Source organism: Alligator mississippiensis, chromosome 3, assembly GCF_030867095.1.
Source record: "Alligator mississippiensis isolate rAllMis1 chromosome 3, rAllMis1, whole genome shotgun sequence".
In the NCBI taxonomy this organism is placed as follows: Eukaryota; Metazoa; Chordata; order Crocodylia; family Alligatoridae; genus Alligator; species Alligator mississippiensis.
This window is the reverse complement of record NC_081826.1, coordinates 59,511,940-59,533,094: the sequence shown is the minus strand read 5'-3', so window position 1 is coordinate 59,533,094 and position 21,155 is coordinate 59,511,940. Positions and strand designations below refer to the sequence as shown.

The 21,155-nt window shown below is 41.4% G+C and overlaps 1 protein-coding gene across 6 annotated transcripts in view; it reads left to right on the top strand.

Annotated features, from left to right (window-relative positions):
- Positions 1-1,168: 1,168 nt before the first annotated feature.
- TERF1 (telomeric repeat binding factor 1) overlaps positions 1,169-21,155 on the top strand; it is a 37,770-nt gene continuing 17,783 nt past the window's right edge. For 2 of the 6 annotated variants that reach the window (XM_059723980.1, XM_059723979.1), the window contains exons 1-9: positions 1,169-1,495; positions 5,463-5,558; positions 6,738-6,868; positions 8,956-9,036; positions 11,193-11,342; positions 15,060-15,169; positions 17,203-17,265; positions 17,343-17,452; positions 18,027-18,103. In XM_059723980.1, the coding sequence (XP_059579963.1) occupies positions 1,276-1,495; positions 5,463-5,558; positions 6,738-6,868; positions 8,956-9,036; positions 11,193-11,342; positions 15,060-15,169; positions 17,203-17,265; positions 17,343-17,452; positions 18,027-18,103 (1,038 nt within the window). In that variant the 5' untranslated portion in view covers positions 1,169-1,275. Of the gene's footprint in view, positions 1,496-5,462; positions 5,559-6,737; positions 6,869-8,955; positions 9,037-11,192; positions 11,343-15,059; positions 15,170-17,202; positions 17,266-17,342; positions 17,453-18,026; positions 18,104-20,591; positions 20,628-21,155 lie in introns of all 6 variants that reach the window. The other 4 variants (XM_059723976.1, XM_059723977.1, XM_059723978.1 and 1 more) reach the window with 4 other exon arrangements.

Genomic DNA, 21,155 nt, shown 5'->3' with positions numbered 1-21,155 from the left:
GTCACTGAATTTTGACCCTGGTCACTGATGAGATCTGCTAGATTTGTAAGGCAAGAGATGTTCTTTTATGAGACCAATATTCTAGTTAGAAGACAGGTTAAGAGGGGCAAGCCATGGCCTCCCTCAGGTCTGGGAAAGGAAGAGCTGGCGGGGAAAAGGATTTCATAGTAAAAGGGATTCATGGCGACCATCAGGGACTTGTCTCAGATCCACCAAGGGCTTTGGCTCCAAAGTACCAGAGGCAGGTCCCCCTTGGGGGTCATCCTTTCCAGTGCCGGTCAGAACTGCTTTGGCTTACCCTCCCCAACCATTCATTTCAGTGCTCATAGGAACCAGCCACAAAGTTATTCCACATTTTTTGTGGAATACCATAACCACAATGGTGGCAGGGGAAATACCCTGACCAAGGTAAGGCAATTAAAATGGCACTGTGTAGCACAGGGTGCACCCTTGTCTGCTTGTGGACAGGGGTCCCTACGAGACCCTCATAACTAGCTTTCCACTCGCCAGCTTCAAGCAGGAGGATCTCGGCTACACACTGACTTTATGGAAATGGGAGACTCCTCCCTATCTTGCTTCTGTGCGGCCATATGGCTGAAGGCAAGCGACACTCGGGGGGTACCCAAACCCCAGGGCTCAGGCTTGCACGTAGGATGCCTGCCAAAGGATTTGGAAATATCTGAAGCCCCAAGCTGGGATGGAGGATGCTTGCTGGCAGCAGGACCACATATGGTTCTTGGATGACTCGAACGGATTGGACCTGGTCTGGCTAATTTGACCTGGGACACTAAAAATTAAAAAATAAAATACCACCCCCCACACACACACAGAAACGTATTCTTTGTTTTACACCATTCATTGCTGTAAGGTGGGGCTGGTTCCTATGAAGGGGTCAACTCATTTCAATGTTCCCTAATATGGCACGGGAAGCGGCAGCGCCGCTGGGACAGAGCGCGCGCAGCAGGAAACGAAGCAGGCGCGAGGCACTGTGACGCCGAGTCAGCGAACGCTGTGGGAGACCCCGGCGTCCCGCCCACAGCCGAGGGGAGGGGAGGGGCGGGCGGCTCCTCTCAGCCAATCAGCGCCCAGTTCCCTGAGAATGTTTATTTACGTCACAGGAGAGTGCGTTCGCCACCACGCGCTCCACGGGAGCGGAAGTAGTTATGACGAATGCGGAAGGGAGGGGCTGCGCGCCCTCGGTTGGTTGCCGGCGCGAAGGAGGCGGGGTCGTAGGCGGGCGCGTAGGGCTCGAAACCGTTGGTGTGCGTGCTCCAAATGCAGCCGGCGGTCGCGTCCGCAGTTTTGTCTCCCCGGAGCCGCGCCCCCGAGAGCTGGGCCGCGGCTGTCCCCGACGCCCCTCTTTCCCCGGACCTGCTGGCGGAGGTGGAGGCGGTGGCCGCGGGCTGGATGCTGGAGTTCACCTGCCACTGCTTGTGCCGTCATTTCCGCGACGGCCGCGTGCCGGACTTCCAGCGGAGCCGGGACGCGGCTCAGGGTAAGGGACGGGACCTTGGCTCGGAGGCCCCTGCCCCACGCTGGGCACTTGATGGGTAAAGGTGCAATACATGTAGACGTGCCGCAACTGCCTAGTAACTCACCCCCCAAAAATAACTGCCCCCCTGTGCCGGCTCGACCATGTGTGAGCATTGAAGAGGGCAGCTTCTGGCCCGCTTCCTCTAAACAGACGACAGGGCTCCCACCGGCCTTTGGGGCTGGAGTGACCCCAGGGCTGCAGTCGCACCTGCCTCCATTCCTTGGTCTCCCAGAGGGAGCCAGTGTCCTGCCTGACAATGGTCTGCTGCTCTGAGCTTGTCCCAAGCTGGGTGCTGAAGTGGGCACCTAGCAATGTGCCCATGGTTACATGGGAAGATTGGGGCCTGGGCAAGTTGGCCCTGGAGCAGAGGAGGGCACAAGCAGGGTGTGAGCAAAACAGCAGAAGACGGGAACCATGGGGTTGTGAGGAGGCAGAGCTCAAAAACAGGCAGCTGTTCCTGTCTTGCTGTTGGAGAAATTTATCCACAATGTCAACCAAGCCGATTCCAGAACGGTTCGTTAACACACGGTAAGACTCCAGTTCACACAACTCAGGCTATCTCAGACCTCGGGTGCAACAAACCTGGAAGAGATCAAACTGCATCTTTGCACACCTTGTTTTTTTTTTTATTTTAATTTAATTTGTTTGTTCGTTTGTTTTGCAGTATAGATGCACTACTCTGTTGAAAATGCATCCAGGTCTGTGTAAGCAACAGATCCTGTTGCCCATGTCAGTCATGCTGATTCTCACCTCTTGCCAGCTTACTGTTCGGCAGCTGCAGCGGTCCCTGGGGACCTGTGCTCAGTCAGACAGATCTCCAGAAGCCCACAGTTTCTCAAAGGCTTTCAGAAGACTCTTAGGGCAACTTCAGGAACTCTAGCTTTTTAAGCATAGCCTGTGTGTGACTTGATCAGCCTACCTACTTAAAAAGGAGAAGTGTATTAGTACAGGATTGTTCAATCTTGCTGGCAACATTATAACAAGATCCTCAATTACTAGAAGCTGAATCTGAACAAATATACATTTCAAACAGCACTTTATATTTTTAACAGTGAGCGTTATTGGCATATTTAACTAAAGGCTGTGATTCATGAGGTGTGAACAGGTGTTGCATGTCGAGAATGCCACTCTACCACTAGAAACTATGAGCATATAGGGATTTCTGCAATTTCTTATGGAAGAAACCTGGTAGATCTGCCAGAGAGAGCTTCCACTTTTGGCCAGGAAGATCTCGTCTGTGCGCAAGTTCCTTGTGGCAGAATGAATGCCTCTATGCCTTGGGCATATATCCCCACCACTTGACTCATCCTAGCCACCAGGATGAGTCAAGCTGCTGCTGCCCCGCTTCTTCACCTTCCACAGACCAGTCACCCTGGTTTGTGGAAGCTGTGTGGAGTATTTCCCCACTGCTCAATTTGTCAACCCTGGGAGGAGTTGAGGTCCCAGTGCATGCCCCTTCCCCACCTCCTTTTTGCCTTCCATAAACCAGGGGCATTTCCCTTTTGCCTAATTTCTGGGAACCACTGTCTCTGCCTCCCATGCTTTTTCCAGACGGGTGACATCATGGAGCCGTTTCCCTGAGGTCAGAGCTCAGTGCCAGTTTGTCTGCAAGGAAGAAAAGGCAGCTGCGAGCTGGAATACCCCTCTCACCACAATTTCTAGTGCCTCAAAAAATTTCTGGGAAACTTCTGGTACTAAAAATGAATGCTTGTTCCTAGCTGTGTTTTGGTTTCCTGAAGTTATATTGTGCCAGGGTAAACCAGTATTCTTTCGTTGGAAAGATAAATAATTTTCTCAGCAAAGGAAATGTTATAGACTGATCTTTCTAGGGCTTAGTAAAGCATTTGATATGGTGCCAGGCAGGTAATTTATTTAGGGAAGATGGAGATGAGTACAAGAAGTGTAAGGTGAGTAAGGAGCTACTTAAGAGATATGCTAATAAGAGTGCGTTTAAAAACGGGGGTATGTCTGTGAGGTGGTCATTAGAGGAGTTTCCCAGTGATCTGTCTTGGACCTGATCTATTTAATACTTTTTAAACCAAAATCATTCAAGTAGGAATATGCTAATATTTGATGACATGTCAAAGAGGTATCAATACACAAGAAGAACAGAATATCACAGAGGAGGAATAGGATGGCTTGATGATTAGAGTAATAAAAGTAAGATTAAATATAATATGGCAGAGAGAAAGTATGTGCATGCAATTAGGGACTAACACATTTATTCTGTAAGCTTTGAGGGTGTTGGGTAGACATGACAAGAGGGAGACCTGGTATAATTGTGGATCACAAGATGACTGAGCCACAGATCTGTCTGTGAAAAAGGCAAATGCAATGCTTGTATATACCTGGTGGGGTATTTTTCTAATAGAGAGGGAGCAATTCATTCTGTTGTACAATGAACTAATGAGACTTGGAATACTGTGAACAGTTTTTGATGATCATCCATGTTCCACTTGAGGAGTTTGTGAAAGGGATTGTTGTGTGGCTGGTTGCCTGAATGTAGTGATTCAGGACATCCCTTCCTGTCCTTTTTTCCCTTTAAAAACTTTTTAGCTGCACTTTTCTGCTGGCTTCAAAAATCTTTCAAACTCTGGTTCCATCTACAGGACAAAGTAGCTATAGAATGCTCTATACCTGAAGAGAAACCATTACACAGTCCCTCTAGTAGCATTAATGCAGGACTTGGGAGCCCCAGTCTGGCCCCCGTAAACGCAGCATTTACGTGATGTGCTGAATAGTTGTCTTCAGTTTCTACCAGTGTTTCTGATTCTTGTGTAGCATTCAATAATCTACTGGGCACCTCTTCTTTTGGATACTTCCCCTCCTCTTTGAGCCCTGAGGATTTATTAACTCGGCATTAATAGTGCCTTAAAAATGTGAAGCTTTAAAGTATCGATGTAAATTCACCTTGTTGTGAGATATATATTTTTTCAATATTAAGCATTGGCAAAATGCTATCAATTCCTTGGATCTTGGAGGCAGTCTACCTCAAAAACTCCTCCTGATAACTTGATACAACTTTTAAGTCTAACAGATGTTAATATTTTCACCTACTGGTTTTGTTTTTAAGTGGCAAACTGCAATCCACTTCTTTAATATGGTATCTTGAAGCTCAAAAAAGTAATGTGCATCTGCCCTCCTTATTTATATTCCTTTGCCTCTCCACTCTGCTCCCCTCCCCCCATCTTATTTTAATATTTCTAATGATGGTGAATCAGGTCAGCCTGTTGCCATGGAAATAATCCCATGGTGGTTCAATTATGACTTTCCAAAACCCATTCCCAACCTAATAGGTATAATAATCCATCTGGCGTCTCTACCTTGTGCAGAGGATTTCCCTCTTATGTGCTTTAACCTTTCTGAGCTCCTGCTGTTGCTATGGTTACAAACTGAAAGTAGCAACTTCCTGTAGAAACAACTGAGTTTCTTCAAGGTACGGTTTCTTGTTCCTTGCCAAAGTGCCAGTGCATACTTTAGGGGCATGCCATGGGAATGCATCTGAAGCCTCTAGTTGTTGCCTTTCATTTTAAGATCCTGATGCTTCACTCCATATGATATTGTGTTCTAGATTTAATTACTATAGAAAATCTAAATTTAATTATTATAGACAGTGTAATAAACCTGTTAGCTATTTATGTCTCTCTTTCAAATGGTTTCTGTAAAACTCGAGATGAATGTTTCTCTAGTCAAGTCTGTGTGAAGCAGTAACGTGTTTTCCATCACTTAGTAACTTAGGAAAATGTTGTTTGCTAACGTAAATTTGCAAATAGCTCATAGCTTTTTTTAATATTCTAACTGGTTAGAAAAATTTTAAAATCTTTTACTATTATATGTCACCTATGTAAGTTTTAGGCTTGTTATACTTCTAGCCACACAGTGGTGCTGCTGGAACGGAACTGATTAAGGTCACTTTTTTTTCTTTCAGCTATTATTAATGGACTACCCAAAATAACTGCACATCAGAGGAAAGCAGTGAACCTGTGTCAGTTTTTGGCACGAATTGCAGAAGGGAAATCGCTTGGTAAATGTTTCTTCATTAAATTTCCTTCATTGTAGTTTAGAGATATTAGTCAGATTAATTTATGTGATGTGACGTCTTATTTATTTTTGCTCAAAACTCGAGATAATAACTTTTTATTTTCCTCGCCACTTGTGACAATTCTAACTTTTTCCTAGCCATATTTTTTTGCCAAAAGTAATTGGGCATGGTTTGTCTTCAGTTTTCTTGTTCTCATATTTAGGGCTCCCCTCCCTAACCTCTTACTCTGCTATGAGCAGTCCTGTCTGGGCAAGAGGATGAACAGGATTTTTTTTTTTTAAAGATTGTTCTATACATCTTGTTTTAGTGCAATAAATAAGTCAAAAGATGTAGTCTAGGGTTCGTTTAATAATCAAAAGCACAAATGATCAAAAGGGGAAGCTCTGATTTTCCATGATAAACCCAAAATCAAATGTCAAAGTTTATAGATATTTAGAATTTATTTTATTATAGTGATTGAGGCACTGGTAGGCTTCTGAATTGCTTTAAAACTGTAAACATATCAATAAAGCGTTGTGTTCAGCTGAGATTCTCTCTCTCTCTCTCACGATGTTTTATTTATATATCAAATACACACACACACATATAGATAGCCTGTTCCAGTGCTTTACTACACCTGTAGCCAGAAAGTTCTTCTCAAATCTCCAACCTAAATTTCCTTTGCTGCAGTTTGAAGCCATTGAGGGCTCCCTGTCCTGTCCCCTACAGAGAATAGTCCCTCCTCCATCCATCTATCCATGTGCCCAAAAGGTTCCAAATAAAGACTTTTTTGTAACTGTTTAGTTGATCTAATAAAAGATATTGCCTCTAACACACTGACTACTTGTACTTTTAGACAGGGTGTTTTTAAGTATAAAAGTGGTAGCCATGATGGTCTAAAACTACTGGAACAGGCTACCTAAAGAAGTTTCAAACTCTTGTTCCCTGGAAACTTTCAAGAACAGGGTGAACAAACACTTGGCTGGTATAGTTTAGTTGGGAATGGTTCTGCCTTGAATAGGAGGACTGAACTAGAAGATGACTTCCTGAGGTCCTTTCCAGTCCTATCTTCCCATGATTCTATTTTTAACTATTGGAAAATAGTATTATTCTGTATTATACTATGAATTTTGCCATTTCACAAGTGACTCTAAAATGTTTGAGTTTGCCCTTCCTCCTCAGGTTATCATTTTGAAAGTGATCAAAGAATTTCCCCATTGGAATCTGCTTTGTCAATTTGGATACAACTTGAAAAGGAGGAAAGTAAATTAGAAAAACTGCATGAAGATATTCGGCGCTTAATTCTGATTCAGGTGCGTGATCTGTATAAATATTTTAAACAAACAGCAAAAGAAAAGCTCAAAGAAAATTATAGGTTTTAGTTTAACATTGACACTTTTTTAATATATTTCAATGGAAGCTTGAATTGAGCTTGCCTACTAAGATATATACTTGCAAACTAACAATCAGGAAAAGATTCTGTTTCTTGTTAAGTGAAATGTTCTGTTTTCATTTAACCTTTTAAAAATGTACTGTAACTAGCTTAGACTTCAAAAGGAAATTATAGGTTTTTGATTTGGGGAAATGTTTGGTTTTTAGCATTTTTCTCTTAAATCAGAAACATCAAAAACTTGCATTTTTGCTGCAGTTTCAGTTTGATGCATCTGTTTTCTGACTAAAAATGTTAATTTTTTTAAAAATCCTGTTTTTGCTTTGGTTTTTATTTCTTATTGAAATTACTTTTGGAGCTGACATGATTTTCTCTTATGCTTGACTTAGCCTAATACACTCTTTGAAGTTCCTGATAAAATTCCATTTTGGCTGTCCCTGCTGCCAAAGTAGGGGTAAATAAATGCTTGTATGGAAAAACACTAAGTTGAAATGGTTATTTATAAGATACTAGATTTGTACTGGGATTCTAAAAAGTCTCAGACAAGAAACTTGTTGTGGAAATAGTACTAAACAATATTGTAGCTCGTATATGTGAAATGCGCAGTTACTTACCAATTTTTAATGATTTGGGATATCCTGTGCACTGTAACAACATGGTCTACACATTCAACTTTAATGTTACCATTTGAGTTCACTATTTTACAAAAATATCTTTAACCTAATATTATAAAAGTCTGTCCTGTCTGGAGGGTAGGGGAGGCCAGATGTAGGCCTCTGTCCCCACCTGCACCCCTCCCTCTGTCATACGTGACTGGCAACGAGCTAGTACTAGTAGAAAAGCAACAATATTAGATATGTTCAAGTGGTAATGTGCTGACTCTCAAAAAAAAAAAAAATTAAAAGAATTTCAAGAGGACATGCTGTTGCCCATCTCAGGGTTTCATTCTAACCTCTAATAGAGATTTAGTTTTAAGTCTTCATTTGTGATGATTAACATTCCTTTCAAAACTCCTCCATAATATTATAAATAAATAAGTGTTATCCTCCTGAATATCTAATCTCTTTGAAACTTGCAAATCTTGTTTTTCTTCCAATAAATTTCTTATCTCAACTGTACCATAGCTAAATGCAAAATAATAAGGTTGGATTTTCCACTCTTTAGTGCTTGTCCCCCAGCCTGAGGGGCTCCCCACAGGCCAGAGGAAATGGCAGCTAACTGCTGGACCCCAGGGGTGCTGTATGGGCCAGATAATGTGGCCCTGCTTGCTAGACTGAGTGAGTGGCATGGCTGGGGAGTGAGCAGAGTGGCCCACGTTGTAATCTGGCCTGCAGACTGGCCATGTACCACTTATCTAACATACATAGCCAAAAGTTTGAGCATACCTGCTTTATAAAATACCTTTCTTGCCCAAAAGGAGGGGTGTCAACTACAGCCTGCAGGCTAGATCTAGAGTTCAGAGCCCTGTCATCTAGCCCTTGGGCCCAGAAATTTAATTGCAGCAGTGGCAGTGCAACTGCTGTGGCTCCTGGAACTGTGGCAGACACAATTTGTTTCACTACCAAATTTCTGATCCCTGGACCAACTCCAGATCGTAGAACAGTGTCATGTGGCCTGTGGGGCTGCCCAAGGGTCTAGAAATGTGGCAGTTGGCCAAGTGGTGGTAGCTGTGGCTCTGGGAGTTTGTCCAATCACTAAATTTCCAGCCCTGCTAGCACCCCCACAGAACAAATTAGGCAGCTCCATGCTCTGAATTCAACTTGCAGACAAGCCCTGCAACCCAGATCTGCCCTGTGTGGTCTGATGAGTTTTACCTTTGCTACCTCTGCCCAAAAGCTAAATAAAGATTACTAGTACAAACAGATTGCTTTAGATTGCTCTCTCTCTTTCAAAATAATTAAGAATCATGTTTTGGCATTAAATATAACATACGTATGCTTTTCAAAATGATCTCAATAGTACTGAATTCAGTGTGTCCTGTAGTTACAATTCTATTTATCCTCCGTACAGGCTGTAGCAGTCTACATAGAAAAAGGATACTATAAGGAGGCTTCTGAAGTCCTTGACAGACTAGATTCGGAACCAAATAAGGTGGGTAATCTATAACCTTTTTATTTTAAACTGTATATGTTTAGCTTTGAGTAGAACTGTAGAAGAAAAATCAGATAATTTAGCCTGAAAGTGATTATTTTTTCCTTTCTTCACCTTTATAATTCACTTGGTGAGAGAGGATTTGGACGTGGAGTAGAAAATACAGCCTTACCTAAATTAAGTTTTTAAGGCATGATGTAAGCTCGATACAATTAGTATAGTCTAAAACTTTAGTCAAAAACCAGTTATACCAAGGTCTGATGCTCATACCCATCCTCTGCCTGAACCAAATGAAGACAGTGGCTGTCTACATGAGACATTTACTTTTAAGTTGTCTAATTAGCTCCACAGTAAACGTCTCGGCATCTACACATACAGCCCTGTTCGGCCTCAGGAAACAAATTAACTCCGCAGCAAGTAGTACTTGTAAATACAAGTACTATCCTGCTGCAGAGTTTTTTCATGCGCAGCAGCGCTCATATAGACACTCTCGGGACTGGCTGGGGCATGAGGGCATTTCAGTGCAGGGACTACTTACTGGCTAGCTCTACACTGGAGCATCCTCATGCCCCAGCCAGCCCCTCTGCGGCACATTGAGCTGGGTTGGAGCAGTCCTAGGCTGGCAGGCTGACCCTCTTCCACTTCCTCCTCTTCTCCTTCCCCCCCCTCCCCTCCCTTGCAGGCCTCCTGTCAGCCAGAACTACTCTAAGCTGGCTCTACATGCCTGGGCACAGGTGTAAAAGTGGTGCCCAGGAACAATAAACTTTGGTGCGATAAGCACTGGAGTTTATTGCATATTAATATGCACATGTAGACACACCCAGTGTGATCCAAATCTCCAGTGAGCTGTTGTTAATTGAATTGAGATGATTTACATGAAGGTTTTTAAATACATTGACTTTTTTTTATTTAAATTTAAAACTTTTAAGGATGCATTCAATTTTAAATGGGTTTGACAACCTTTGTTAAGGTTTTAAACTCTTAATCATTTAATATATGTGCTTTGTGGTAAAGTTTTAAGGTCACAATTCTGAATTGAGACAACTCCTGGCTAGTACTTGAAACCAGAGGTTGTTGAAGTATTAACCCAACTTCTGCTTTTTCCATGTGCAAAGGGAATGTTTTCTTTATTTGTAATTCATAAGAAACAAACAACTAACTAGAAATTTAAACAAGCATGAAAGCTTGTTTTCTTCCACTCTACTGAACTGGGGTATGAGAATGAGATTAACTAGCTCTAAAATCTTGGCAGATAACTATGGAAAATACTTTCATTTTAATCGCAATGAAATGCAAAACCTATTTTAAAAAAATGAGACCTTCAGATATGCTGGATACAGAAATATATTTTTCTTAAATGATTTTAAAATTCTGTTTGTTCATTTTTAATTGAATTCCAATTTCTATCCAAATAAAACTTGACATGTTTAACGTATTTAATAAGAAATGCATCACTCATCATTTTCTAACTAGGAGAAAAATGAAAAATTTTAAGACCGACTAAACATAGAGACATGATTGCATATAGACCTCCACCACCACAAACTGCTGCACCAGAAAGAATAGGGTTAAAGCTACATCAGCATCCGTGACAAACTGGTGGTGCTATTTAAACATTTCAAAAGCTGTCATCTAGAGTTCAGGTCATATCTTGATTCCACATTTATTTCAGAAAGGCTTAATACTTTAATACTAGTTGGCCCTCTCTCTCAGTAATATTAAGCTCTTTCAGCAATAATCAATGGAGACAATGAAAAAGTAAAGCAGCTCCTAATTTATGTTTTCTGGATGTATTGTGCCACCCCAATGTCCTTATCTCCACTTCTGTAGGAGTTCTCGAATATGCCTCAAGAAAGTGAAGGGAAAACAGGGCAGCTTGGGATGTCAGAAAGATTGTCTGTTGGTTGTATGTGTAACCCACACAGTAAAGTTTGAAATGTTTCTAAAACGAACAAACTGTGGTAGAGATCAGTGTAGGCAGTATGTTCAGAGAACTTGCTTTACTAGTAAAACTGCACGTGTAGCTTAACTTTCAATGCAGAATACATATTTGAAAAATGCTAACTTGAAAATATTTGCTGATACCGTTAATGCAGTAATAAGTTAAAATTTTGTAATATTTTTTTTGTTTGTTTTTTGGGGGGTTTTTGTATTAGACTCTAAGAATGAAGCTGACCATGATAATTAACAGGAGAGACCCATATGTTCCCTTCCTTCAGAATTTCAGTTACAATCTCTTAATGGATAAAATCAAGTCTTACATCGATGATTTCTTGAAAAAAAGTGCAACTAACTTTCTAATTAAGGTATGTTGAGATGAGACTTAAAGTTGGTGCTTTAACCTTCCCATACACTATTTGTATTGAGCTGAAAGAAAAAAAAATTAGGATGATGATTTGAGTGGTCTTGAGGACAGCTGTTGAGCAGAAAAGAGCCTTGCCTTGTCTTACCATGTATGGTTCTGTTAAACGAGATGGCACACTCAGTTGGGAAAAGAAGGAAATAAACTTTACACAAACTGCAGAAGGCAAATCTGCAACCTTATTCCCTATACTCTGTCTTCAGAAAAGCAAAACTAAGAACTAAAGAAGGATCCTATTTAGTGTATGTACAAGAAGACCACTTACCTGGAACTTGCATAAAATAATGTAATTAGCTATTTCATTTTTAACTAGCTGTCTTATTTGTTTTCCTTACACCAAAAAACTAAAAAGGCCTAAAATGTTGTTAACCTCCAGATAAGAACAGGTAAAATTTTAACAACAATATAGCAATAATTAAATCATCAGTGGTGGTTGGCTTTCTTTTTTTCTTTCTTTTAAGAAGTAAATAATACACTTACTCCATGGCGCACCACTGATTTTAAAATTGGCAGAAGAAGTATTCCTGCTGCAGTCTTATCTTAAGATGATTACTAGGTATAGCTTTCATAAGTAGCTATTCATTATTCTAATATAATAAAAGGCATAGTCTGTCTGTCTGTAACACTTTTGGGCAATTGTGTAGGCATGGCTGAGAGGGTGGGCAGCGATTATCTGCACGGCCCGGGCTGCACACACCCAAGTTGTTAGGGAAGTTTGTGGTGGCAGCAAACATACCCTGGCTGCCTGAGCAGCAGGGCTTCCCCCCAGCCTCCCTGCCTGAGGGGAGAAGGGGGGGATCACGGCGGTGGTGCCCCCCTTGCCACTCAGCCCCACTGCCTCACAGAACAGCCGGCAGGGATGGGGAGGTGGTGGGCAGGGAGGAAGGGAGGCGCACACAGGAAGTGGGGGAGTGGAGCGGGGCCAGACACAGAGCGGTGGGGATTGGACGTGGAGCGGGGCCTGACGCAAGGCTCTGTCCCCACCCGTGCCCGCCACTCTTTCCCCCTCCTCACCATCGTTCTTGATGGGCAATTTGCTAGTTATATAGAGAGAGAGAATTTTACTCTATCACAAAGGCATACAAATTAAAAATTGGAGAGAAACAGATCTTTGAATATGTGATTTTTTTTTCCTTTTAACTTCAAGTATACCACAAAGGAAAAATGCTGTCCCGCCCCCTCCCCCCCCCCCCCCAATTAAAAAAAGATACAGGTTCTTTTTAGGGTACTTTTGGAGTTAGGACATCTTCAAGCCCATTTAAAAAGTGATTTTTTTTTGCTGTTAAAATAGCCCTTCAAAAAAGAAAGGTGTAAAAAGAGAGGCCTAGGAGCTCCATACCACTGTGCTCAGGCCCCAGCCTCTTCACTTGCAACATCAATGTTAATCCCCAATCCCTAAATCTCCCTCTAGGACTTTCAGAGCAGTTCAGAAAGTGAAGAGCCTCCATTTCCATTGTACAATCCATCTCTTTCTTCCCTTTCCCTCCCCCCTACCATCATGTACCCCAAAGCTTGCTGTACATCCTAGGCATAGAAATCTGAGTTAGAATAGGAAAGAACCTTCAATCTTGGCAAACTGCAAGTGAGAAGAGTTAAAGTTACCTATATCTGTGTCTGAGAATTAAGAGCATCTTTTCTGGCCATTACCAACTCAAATGTAAGTGCAGCTGCTATTGTAGCTGATGATGACCCACTTGCATGGCCTGGAAAACATCACGCAGGTGAAATTCTCCCAATACTCTACAAGTGCTGTATGAGACGGGAAATACTATCAACAGTGTGTTCAGATTATTACACACAAACTGGAGATACCTTTTTTTTTAATTAGTCGCAAGAATTTCGGATGTTACCTTTTGTTTGTAGCTATAACATTTTTTTCCCTAAATGTAAACATAATCTTAAAATTTATGGCATCCCTTTCAAATATTATTTGATACATTAATAGTTGTTGTTGCTTCATTCTTACTTTAATTTTTAATAAGCAGAATTTAGGGGTGCACTGATAGAGAATTTTGGGCCGATTGTCAATAGCCGATTAATTTTTTTTAGGAGGGATATTGGCTGATACCAATCCGATTTCCGAAACACAGCCTGGCAGCTTGAAGAGCAGTGTCCGGGTAGTAAGTCCGTCGTGGTGGAAGGGTGTGGGGGGAGGGGGCAGATCGAGGCCCCTGCAGTGAGGGAGCGAGTGGGGCTGGGGCAGAGTGCAGGATGGAGACACAGCTCGTTCAGTGGGGGGGGCGTGTGCCCCCGGATCTGCGTGTGAGGTAGTCTGGGCTGCCGCTGTGGGCTGGGGCTGGTGTCAGGATTTCCTGGAGTGGGGCTGGGCCAGGCTGCACTTGGAGTGGGTGGCGGCAGTGCTGGACAGGGGTTATGTAGGGGCTGCAGCCACCCCAAAATTCACTGTAGCTCTCCCAGTTCCCCTTCCCAGCCTGCCCCACGCACAAATCCGGGGGTGTACACACCTCCATGCTCTACTGGGGTGTGCACAGCAGCGGGAGCTGCCCCCACCACATTCCCCAGATGAGCCACGGCTCTATTCTGTGCTCTGCTCCAGCCCCACTCCCTCACTCACCATGGGGGCCTCAATCGGCCCTCCCCCATGCCCCTTCCCTTCCCCCTCCCCTTCCACCACAACAGACTTACCAACTAGACACAGCTCTCCACACTGCTGGGCTGTGCTCCTTGCTGCCTACATGCTGTGCTGCGGCTGTGCATTTGCATTTATCAACCACATTGAGCAAAAAAGCCAGCTTTTGGGGGGTTTCTTTTAGGGGTTTTTTTCCCCGTTGCAGTAAATTTTCTTTATATCAGGGCCGATCTGATTTTGAACCGATGCATCAGTGCACCTCTAGCAAAATTGTCTTGTAAAGACAAACAGTGCCATTGATACTGTTACTATCATAACCACTCCAAATGCACCTGCCGTATCCCCATCTGGTAAGCTCAAAATTTTGGTTTTAAAACTCTTGTGAGGGAACTGACAGGCCCTATTTTTACTGTTTGTTTATTTTTACAAATATTTTGAATTCTTCCTTTTAATGTTTGAACTCTATAGAACTGGTCTAAGATGTACCAACCACATACATCACCTACTTAAACTTCTTTACTACATGAACCTGCAATGCATAGCTAATATATGCCATATCAACTGTGGTCCTCTTAATTTTACTCTGAAATATTGAGTGGTCTTGAACTTAATGTCCTAACTGAGCTTTTGTTCTTCATTAATGCTGCTGAAATACACTCGACCTGGCTCGTAATGGTAAAATGTTCCTATTAGAAAGTCTACAAAGTAAGCATAGTATGGTAGAACCCAGATCATTCTTTTGGGGGTAGTTTGCAGCCACTTCAATTCTCAGCAGATTGCCAAGTGAAGGACAAGCTTTTACTTCTGCTCATCTGTCCCTCCACAGCTGATGGAAGAAGCAGTGCACATTCTAACAAAAGCTACTGCAGCACGTGACTATAGCAACACCACAGTCCCTCACAGCTTTTGTGTTGCATCTTCTAAATTCTACTGCACAGGTGAGGGTTTGTAGACCTAACCCTCTGATATAGGTGTGTTCTACAGTCTAGCCTATTCTAATGTATTTTAACAGTAATGTATGTAGCTGCTATTTATGTTAAAATAAATGTATTGCTCTTGGATTTTTCACAGGCTGCAGTGAAAGAGGTGGAGGCCAAAAGATTGGGAGGAAAAGCCTCACAAGATAAACCTGCAAGTGTTGTTAAAACAAATCATGGAAATATTTTGGAAATGGAACAAAGGTTTGTAACTGACCATCATGTCACTTATCCTTGTATGATACTGGGATTTGAAATTAAAGTCTTGTAAGCACCATAAGAATACAGAAGTGCTCCTTTAAAAATGTGCAACAGAAAAGTAATACAAACAGATGGTTCTGCTTTTTTTTTTTTCAAGTGTTCAGTTTTACAGTTGTGGAGCATGGTGCTAACTTACTAAGCATTTCTTGAGGATGCACATGCTTGCCTTCAACAGGTTCCAGAATAAGTCTTTATGCCGTAATTGCCAAATCTGTTTAACTCTTTATTCTCTAACTTTTAGTCCTGCCCTCTGAATTTTGAGGGGCAGAGAAAATATTTTGAGGTCCCTGGCAGGTGTTAATCACATAAGTAATGTGTTAATTTCACCATAAATAGCAACATGTCATACACATTGAGCCAATTTATGGCACCATAGAATGCAAATCAGCCAAAAATGTTTCACATATTATACAAAACACTTCTGTGGGTGGCTTGTGTGGCACCTTAAGTTGATCATATGGCACGTCCTGTCCCCATGCTGACAGTTTAGCTGATTGTCGGCATCAGAATGGAGGGAGACCTGGCCCAGCTGATATGGGGGAGCCCCCACCATGATTGCTGGCATAGGAACTAGGGCATGTCAACAGTGGATCTGAACTGGGACTGGTACAGTTGGTTTCCCCCCTGCTCAGCAATTCCAAAGATATGTGCTGCCAGCAATGTAGCTCTGAATTTGCTGAGCAGGGGGAGCCAGTTGTCTTCCCCACCTGGCAGTCTGATGCCAGGTGTAAAGCTCTGGAATTTCTGGTTCAAGTAGAGCCCAGGATTTCAAACTCAGGCTCCACATGCGCTAGCAAATATAAAGGGCATGACTGGGGTCTAATTCCTGATCCCCAAAATTGCACATCCAGAGCATGTGATTATTGGGATCAGGGATCTGATCCGAACAGTACCACTAAATTAATGTCTACTAGGAGCCAGAGCTGCTTCTGCCAAGAGAGAGTAGGGAGAGATTTGAGTTTATCTGTGATTTCAGTAAAATGTTCTGTTTATGGCTTGTGGTTGTAGTGAAAGAAAACTCTTTTCATCAGTAGGTTAAACTGGTTCCAAGTGGAAGAGCAATTTAACCTAAAGTCTGAAAGCTCTGTTGTGCTTTAATGATGAGGGATTTACCATTTCAGTCTAGTTTTGGCTAGTCACTTTTTATTGAGTTACCACTGAATAAGTCATTGCAAATATTGAAAACCTAGACTTTATAACTTTGTTCACCAAGAAAGGTGTTGTGCTAGAGATTATAGCAATCATAGAACTGTAACAATAAACATTCTGAACAGGAAGGCTAAGTGGCTTCTTCTGATGGGAAGGATATTTCATCAAGGGTATAAACACAGATACAAATTAGGTTCTAAATCAAGAGTAACTATAATCTGTATAAGCCTTCTGTAAGGTCTGTACAGAAGACATAGCTGAAACTATATGGAAGTCATTAGTAGGCTAGGGGGTTTGGGTGGTGCCAGGCACTAAGGTACATGGTTGACAGCCCAGATGTTGCAAGTTCAAGGCTATAGCAGAAGTGCTCAAGGCATAACTCTGTCAGGTTCCAACAAATCTCTGAATTCTGCTAAATACCATGTCATACAAGGACAGAAAAAAGGAAAGAAATGAGTAGGCTATATAAAGTATCCAGAATGCGGGAGTGAAAACATACACAAGGACGTATTTTGTTTGAAGGACTTGCTTGAAATTTAAAAGCTTTGCTATGTATTGTATGTTATTTGTATGTGTTTTGGTGGAGTAAGGGTTTCATCCAGTTCTTTTTCTTTTTTATAGTTTGCATGAATGGAAGCATTGGCTAGCAATGGAGTTGTAAATACATTCGGTAAAAGGGCTAGTATTTTTACATAGCTGTTTTTGTACATTTTGTTACAAACCTTGAAGACTTCGGTAGTAAAAAGAGGCCTAGCTGGGTTGGCTAGAATCTAGCTGGAAGAGCTACAGCCTGTAGAATGATTTGGGGTATCTACTTTTCTTTTAAGTAACTTTGAAGATGTAAATCATATATCAAAGAGGTCTTCTGGAAATGCAAGAAAACAACTGAGGTAAAGAGAATTTTCTTTTTGCTCTGTCATGCAAGTTCTGAAGGCTTCAGCATTCCCAGTTGCATGTTTTAGTTCAGGTCTTCATACATGTCTTGTAGGTCACATATAGAAGCACACACACCTTTGAACCCAGAAATGGCACCTTTTCCCAGGATAAAGAAGCGGGGAAGAACCGGTGCTTGTCGAAGTTAGTATACAGTGGGTTTTATCAAGATTATAGGGGCATATGCAAAACAATTATTTATAAATAAGTTGGTATTTTGAGAGCTGTCTACATTCTTGGCTATTTCTGTGTAGCTGTCTTTCTTTGCAGAAATGACCAATCAGCCTGCTCTTCACTTGCCCACCATTTTGATTGTTTTAAAGTTGATTGTGGGGGAGGGAAACAGTAATCATTGTGCATCAGCTCTGCCAGCTTTCAAATTTGGGAGATAAAATGCCAAGGTAAAGTAGTAAAACAGTGCCTGCTTCATATTGCACTAATAGTACTCTAGGTATGAAAAAGCTAGCAGTGGAACATTAATGGATCTTTGTCTGTCTTTGGCTTTCTGGGTATGACTGATTAGGAATTGAAAAAGAAATAGGTAGATTGAACGGCTTTTAACAAAATGAAATTCCTTTCTAAAGATGCACAAACTTACATGCATAAGGCCAAAGCGGATGCAAAATTCTGTACTTACTTTATGCTCAGTCACAGTGCATGGTATCATTGTCTATCGCTAATATTTTATTGATCTGTGTGCTCTATTTTGTCAACTTAGATTTGCAGAATGATCTGCAGAATTTGAAAAACAATGCAGAAACTTCATCTCACATGCTAACTGGACGAAAAAAACAGGTGTGTGTTGGTTGTGTACTCTAAATGAATCTCATATTTGCATGTGTATGCAGTAGGGCATACGTGGAAAGTATTATGCCACATCTGAATTGGCATCTAAGTATACAATCCAAAATACCTTTGTTTAAAAAAAGACTAGTAGCGAGAGATTTATCTGAACTCTCCTTCTATCTTATCTGGTCTGGTTCTTAGGTTGCACCTTATTTTACAATAGGAATTGGAAAGATCATTGATGTGCATTCAGTGATAGCTACAGTGCATCTTGTTGCCAGTACTCAATAGTTTGACCTTAAAGCATGCTTCACACGTAACATGCATTTCTTGCATGGTGTTTCTAAATGTTTACTTCTCCAATTTCAAAGGGTTTTTTTTGTTGTTTTTTTTTCATTTTTCTCACTATTTTTCACTAACAGCTTGATGTCTGAATTAAATTCTTCAAGATCATACTTGCTAGCTAGAGCTTTAAACCAGCTAGCATCAAGAATCTTGTCACACAGTAGGCTAACTTGAAGCTGACAACTTGGTGAATATAGTAATCAATGCAAAGATGAAAACACATTATTGGAATAGCTTCCAGGTACAAATTATAGGCTGGTAAGAAAGGCAGCTTCCCAAAATGGTGCATTTCAGATAGACAGAACAGAATTATCCCAAAGATAAAAACGGTAAAACTATTCTAGTTTTTAAAACCTAGTTTCCTTGTGTATGCTAAAATTATAGTACCACCTAATTTTGGGAAACCTAGAAATGTGTGACCAATGTGGATATATTATTAAAAGGGTATTTAAAATGGATTTGACTGTGAAAACGAGACTCTTCTATGATTAATCTGGGGTATAGTTTACTTTCTGAAGTGACCCTTATGACGACCCTTATGTAGTTATTGCAGTTTTTAGTTTTATTCCGTTCTTGTGGGGGGGAAAAGACATTTGAAGAGATGTTTAATAGGACATGCAAGGGTATTCCTTTTAGTCTTTTTCATGAGTGTACAAAATCAACAACGTAAACACTGTTGGTGACTTTGTTCCTCATGAAATGGATGAACTTTTAAACAAGGAAAATTCTCCCCTTTAACTGTCAGTTAAAAGGGCTGACTCTTCCATTCTTCTTTCCTTTAACAGAATTTACCAGTAGATTTAGCCAGTACTTTATCTAGTTCTCAAATAGGCCAGCTGCTAAGGAGACCTATTGTTTCCAGAGACTAATATGTCCCATTTCCTTGTTTTAAAACATCTGAAATGCTACTTAATAGTGGCTGACACTGGCAAAACCTTGAGAAATAGTTATGGGACTGACTGTCTCCTCAGAAGCAACGATAGTCAGAGGGCATTTATACACACACATTTTTGTGCTGCGATGTGCCGAATCTCCAACACATAAGAGCAGACTCAATCTAGTCTGCTCTGCACATGAGCTGACACACTGCGCTGCATTGCATACATTTGTATAAGCAGCGAAATGCGTGTCAGTATGTAGAAAATGGTAGCAGTGCACTTTGGAACTAAAACATCTTCGGTGTGTTCTAGTTCAAAAGCATGCCACCACCATTTTCTCAGCACTGACGCACATTTTGCCGTTTATACAAATGCATGTACTGCAGTACTGGGCACTTTTAAAAGCACCTGGCTCTGTGCCGCAAGCGTGTGTACAAATGCTATGAGTGCCCTGACACTGTTTACCTTAAAATATACCCCTTCCTTCCAAAAATATAGCCAACTTGATTAAGCAAGTGGCTTCTTTTCTGTTGATTTCATTGCTGGTGAATGTGGCAAAAACTGCTTGTGACTTGGACACCTGACATTACACTTTCATTGCCCACTGTCTCAGTAACATGGCATATTGCACACTTACCTTTTTTCAGTAGTGCACTAGTACTCAATTACATAATTTTCAGACGTTACATTTGCATACAGACCTCTCGGAAACCAGACTATGATGGCCAAAGTTGCCAACTATGTCATAAATTGGGAGTATTCAAAATGCAGAAACACAAATATATGGAGCTACAAAACTGAATAGTAGGTAGGAAATTACTTTCTAGACTTATAAATTATCAAAATAAAAAGGAACTAATATTTTAAATATCCTTTTTCTTTAACTTCTAAGTATATTGTCTCCTTGCTTTCTGTACAATATGTATTCATTGACGAAAATTATTGCAATAAGTTCTGAAATTGAATCAGCTCATCACATAGTTATGTGGATTATATAAGACTGTCTGCATGCATGAAAGAATTCTGTGAATGTCACAGAAAGGGTTGTTGACTCCCTCTTCCATGCAGTCTCCCTTTCAATGTTGGCTTTGTTCACTCATGTTTTTGTAAATAGAACTTCATTGCAATGGTTCAGTGCCCAGTTTCAGCTTTTTGTTGCTACATATTTCAGTCTGATGTAATGTTATTGAAAGAATCTTCTCTAATTTCTAAAGACTTTCATTGTAAATTGAACTTCTACAGATACAAGTGTCATTCTTTTATTTATGACCTAGGGCATTACAGGAGCTCAATTCTATAGCTATTGTATGGTAAGTCCTTTACCAACAAGTCAAATTGAAATTCAGTATGGCTTCTTGCCTGAACAACGATTTCAAATTTGACTATTTTTTGTGTTTAGTATAACAAGATACAGGTTTGAGAGAGGATTTCTGGGGATTTGGAGGCCGTTGATGCATATTCAGCCGAACATAAGCTACTAGTGTGCCACTAACCAAAGGACTTAATGTGACATTTGTATGTGTAGATGGTAGGGCTGTGCGAAACTTCAGCAGCTGTTTTGTTTCGGGAGCCGAAACACCAAATTGTAATGGAAGACCAAGAAGAAGCTCTGAAATGAAACAAAAGCATCCAAAACATTTCAGAGTTTTGGGGCCAGGCTTGCAGGGAAACAAAATCTAAGGGGGAGGGGGAAGATTTGCTCTGATATTGACATCTGTAGCTGGCCAGTGTCTGATCTTTCCCTGAGGTCCGTTCCAATCTCAGTGCTCTGGGGAAGGGACAGCAGCCTGCTGTCATCCCACATGCAAATCTGGGGGTCCGTGCCCCCCAGGAGGAGT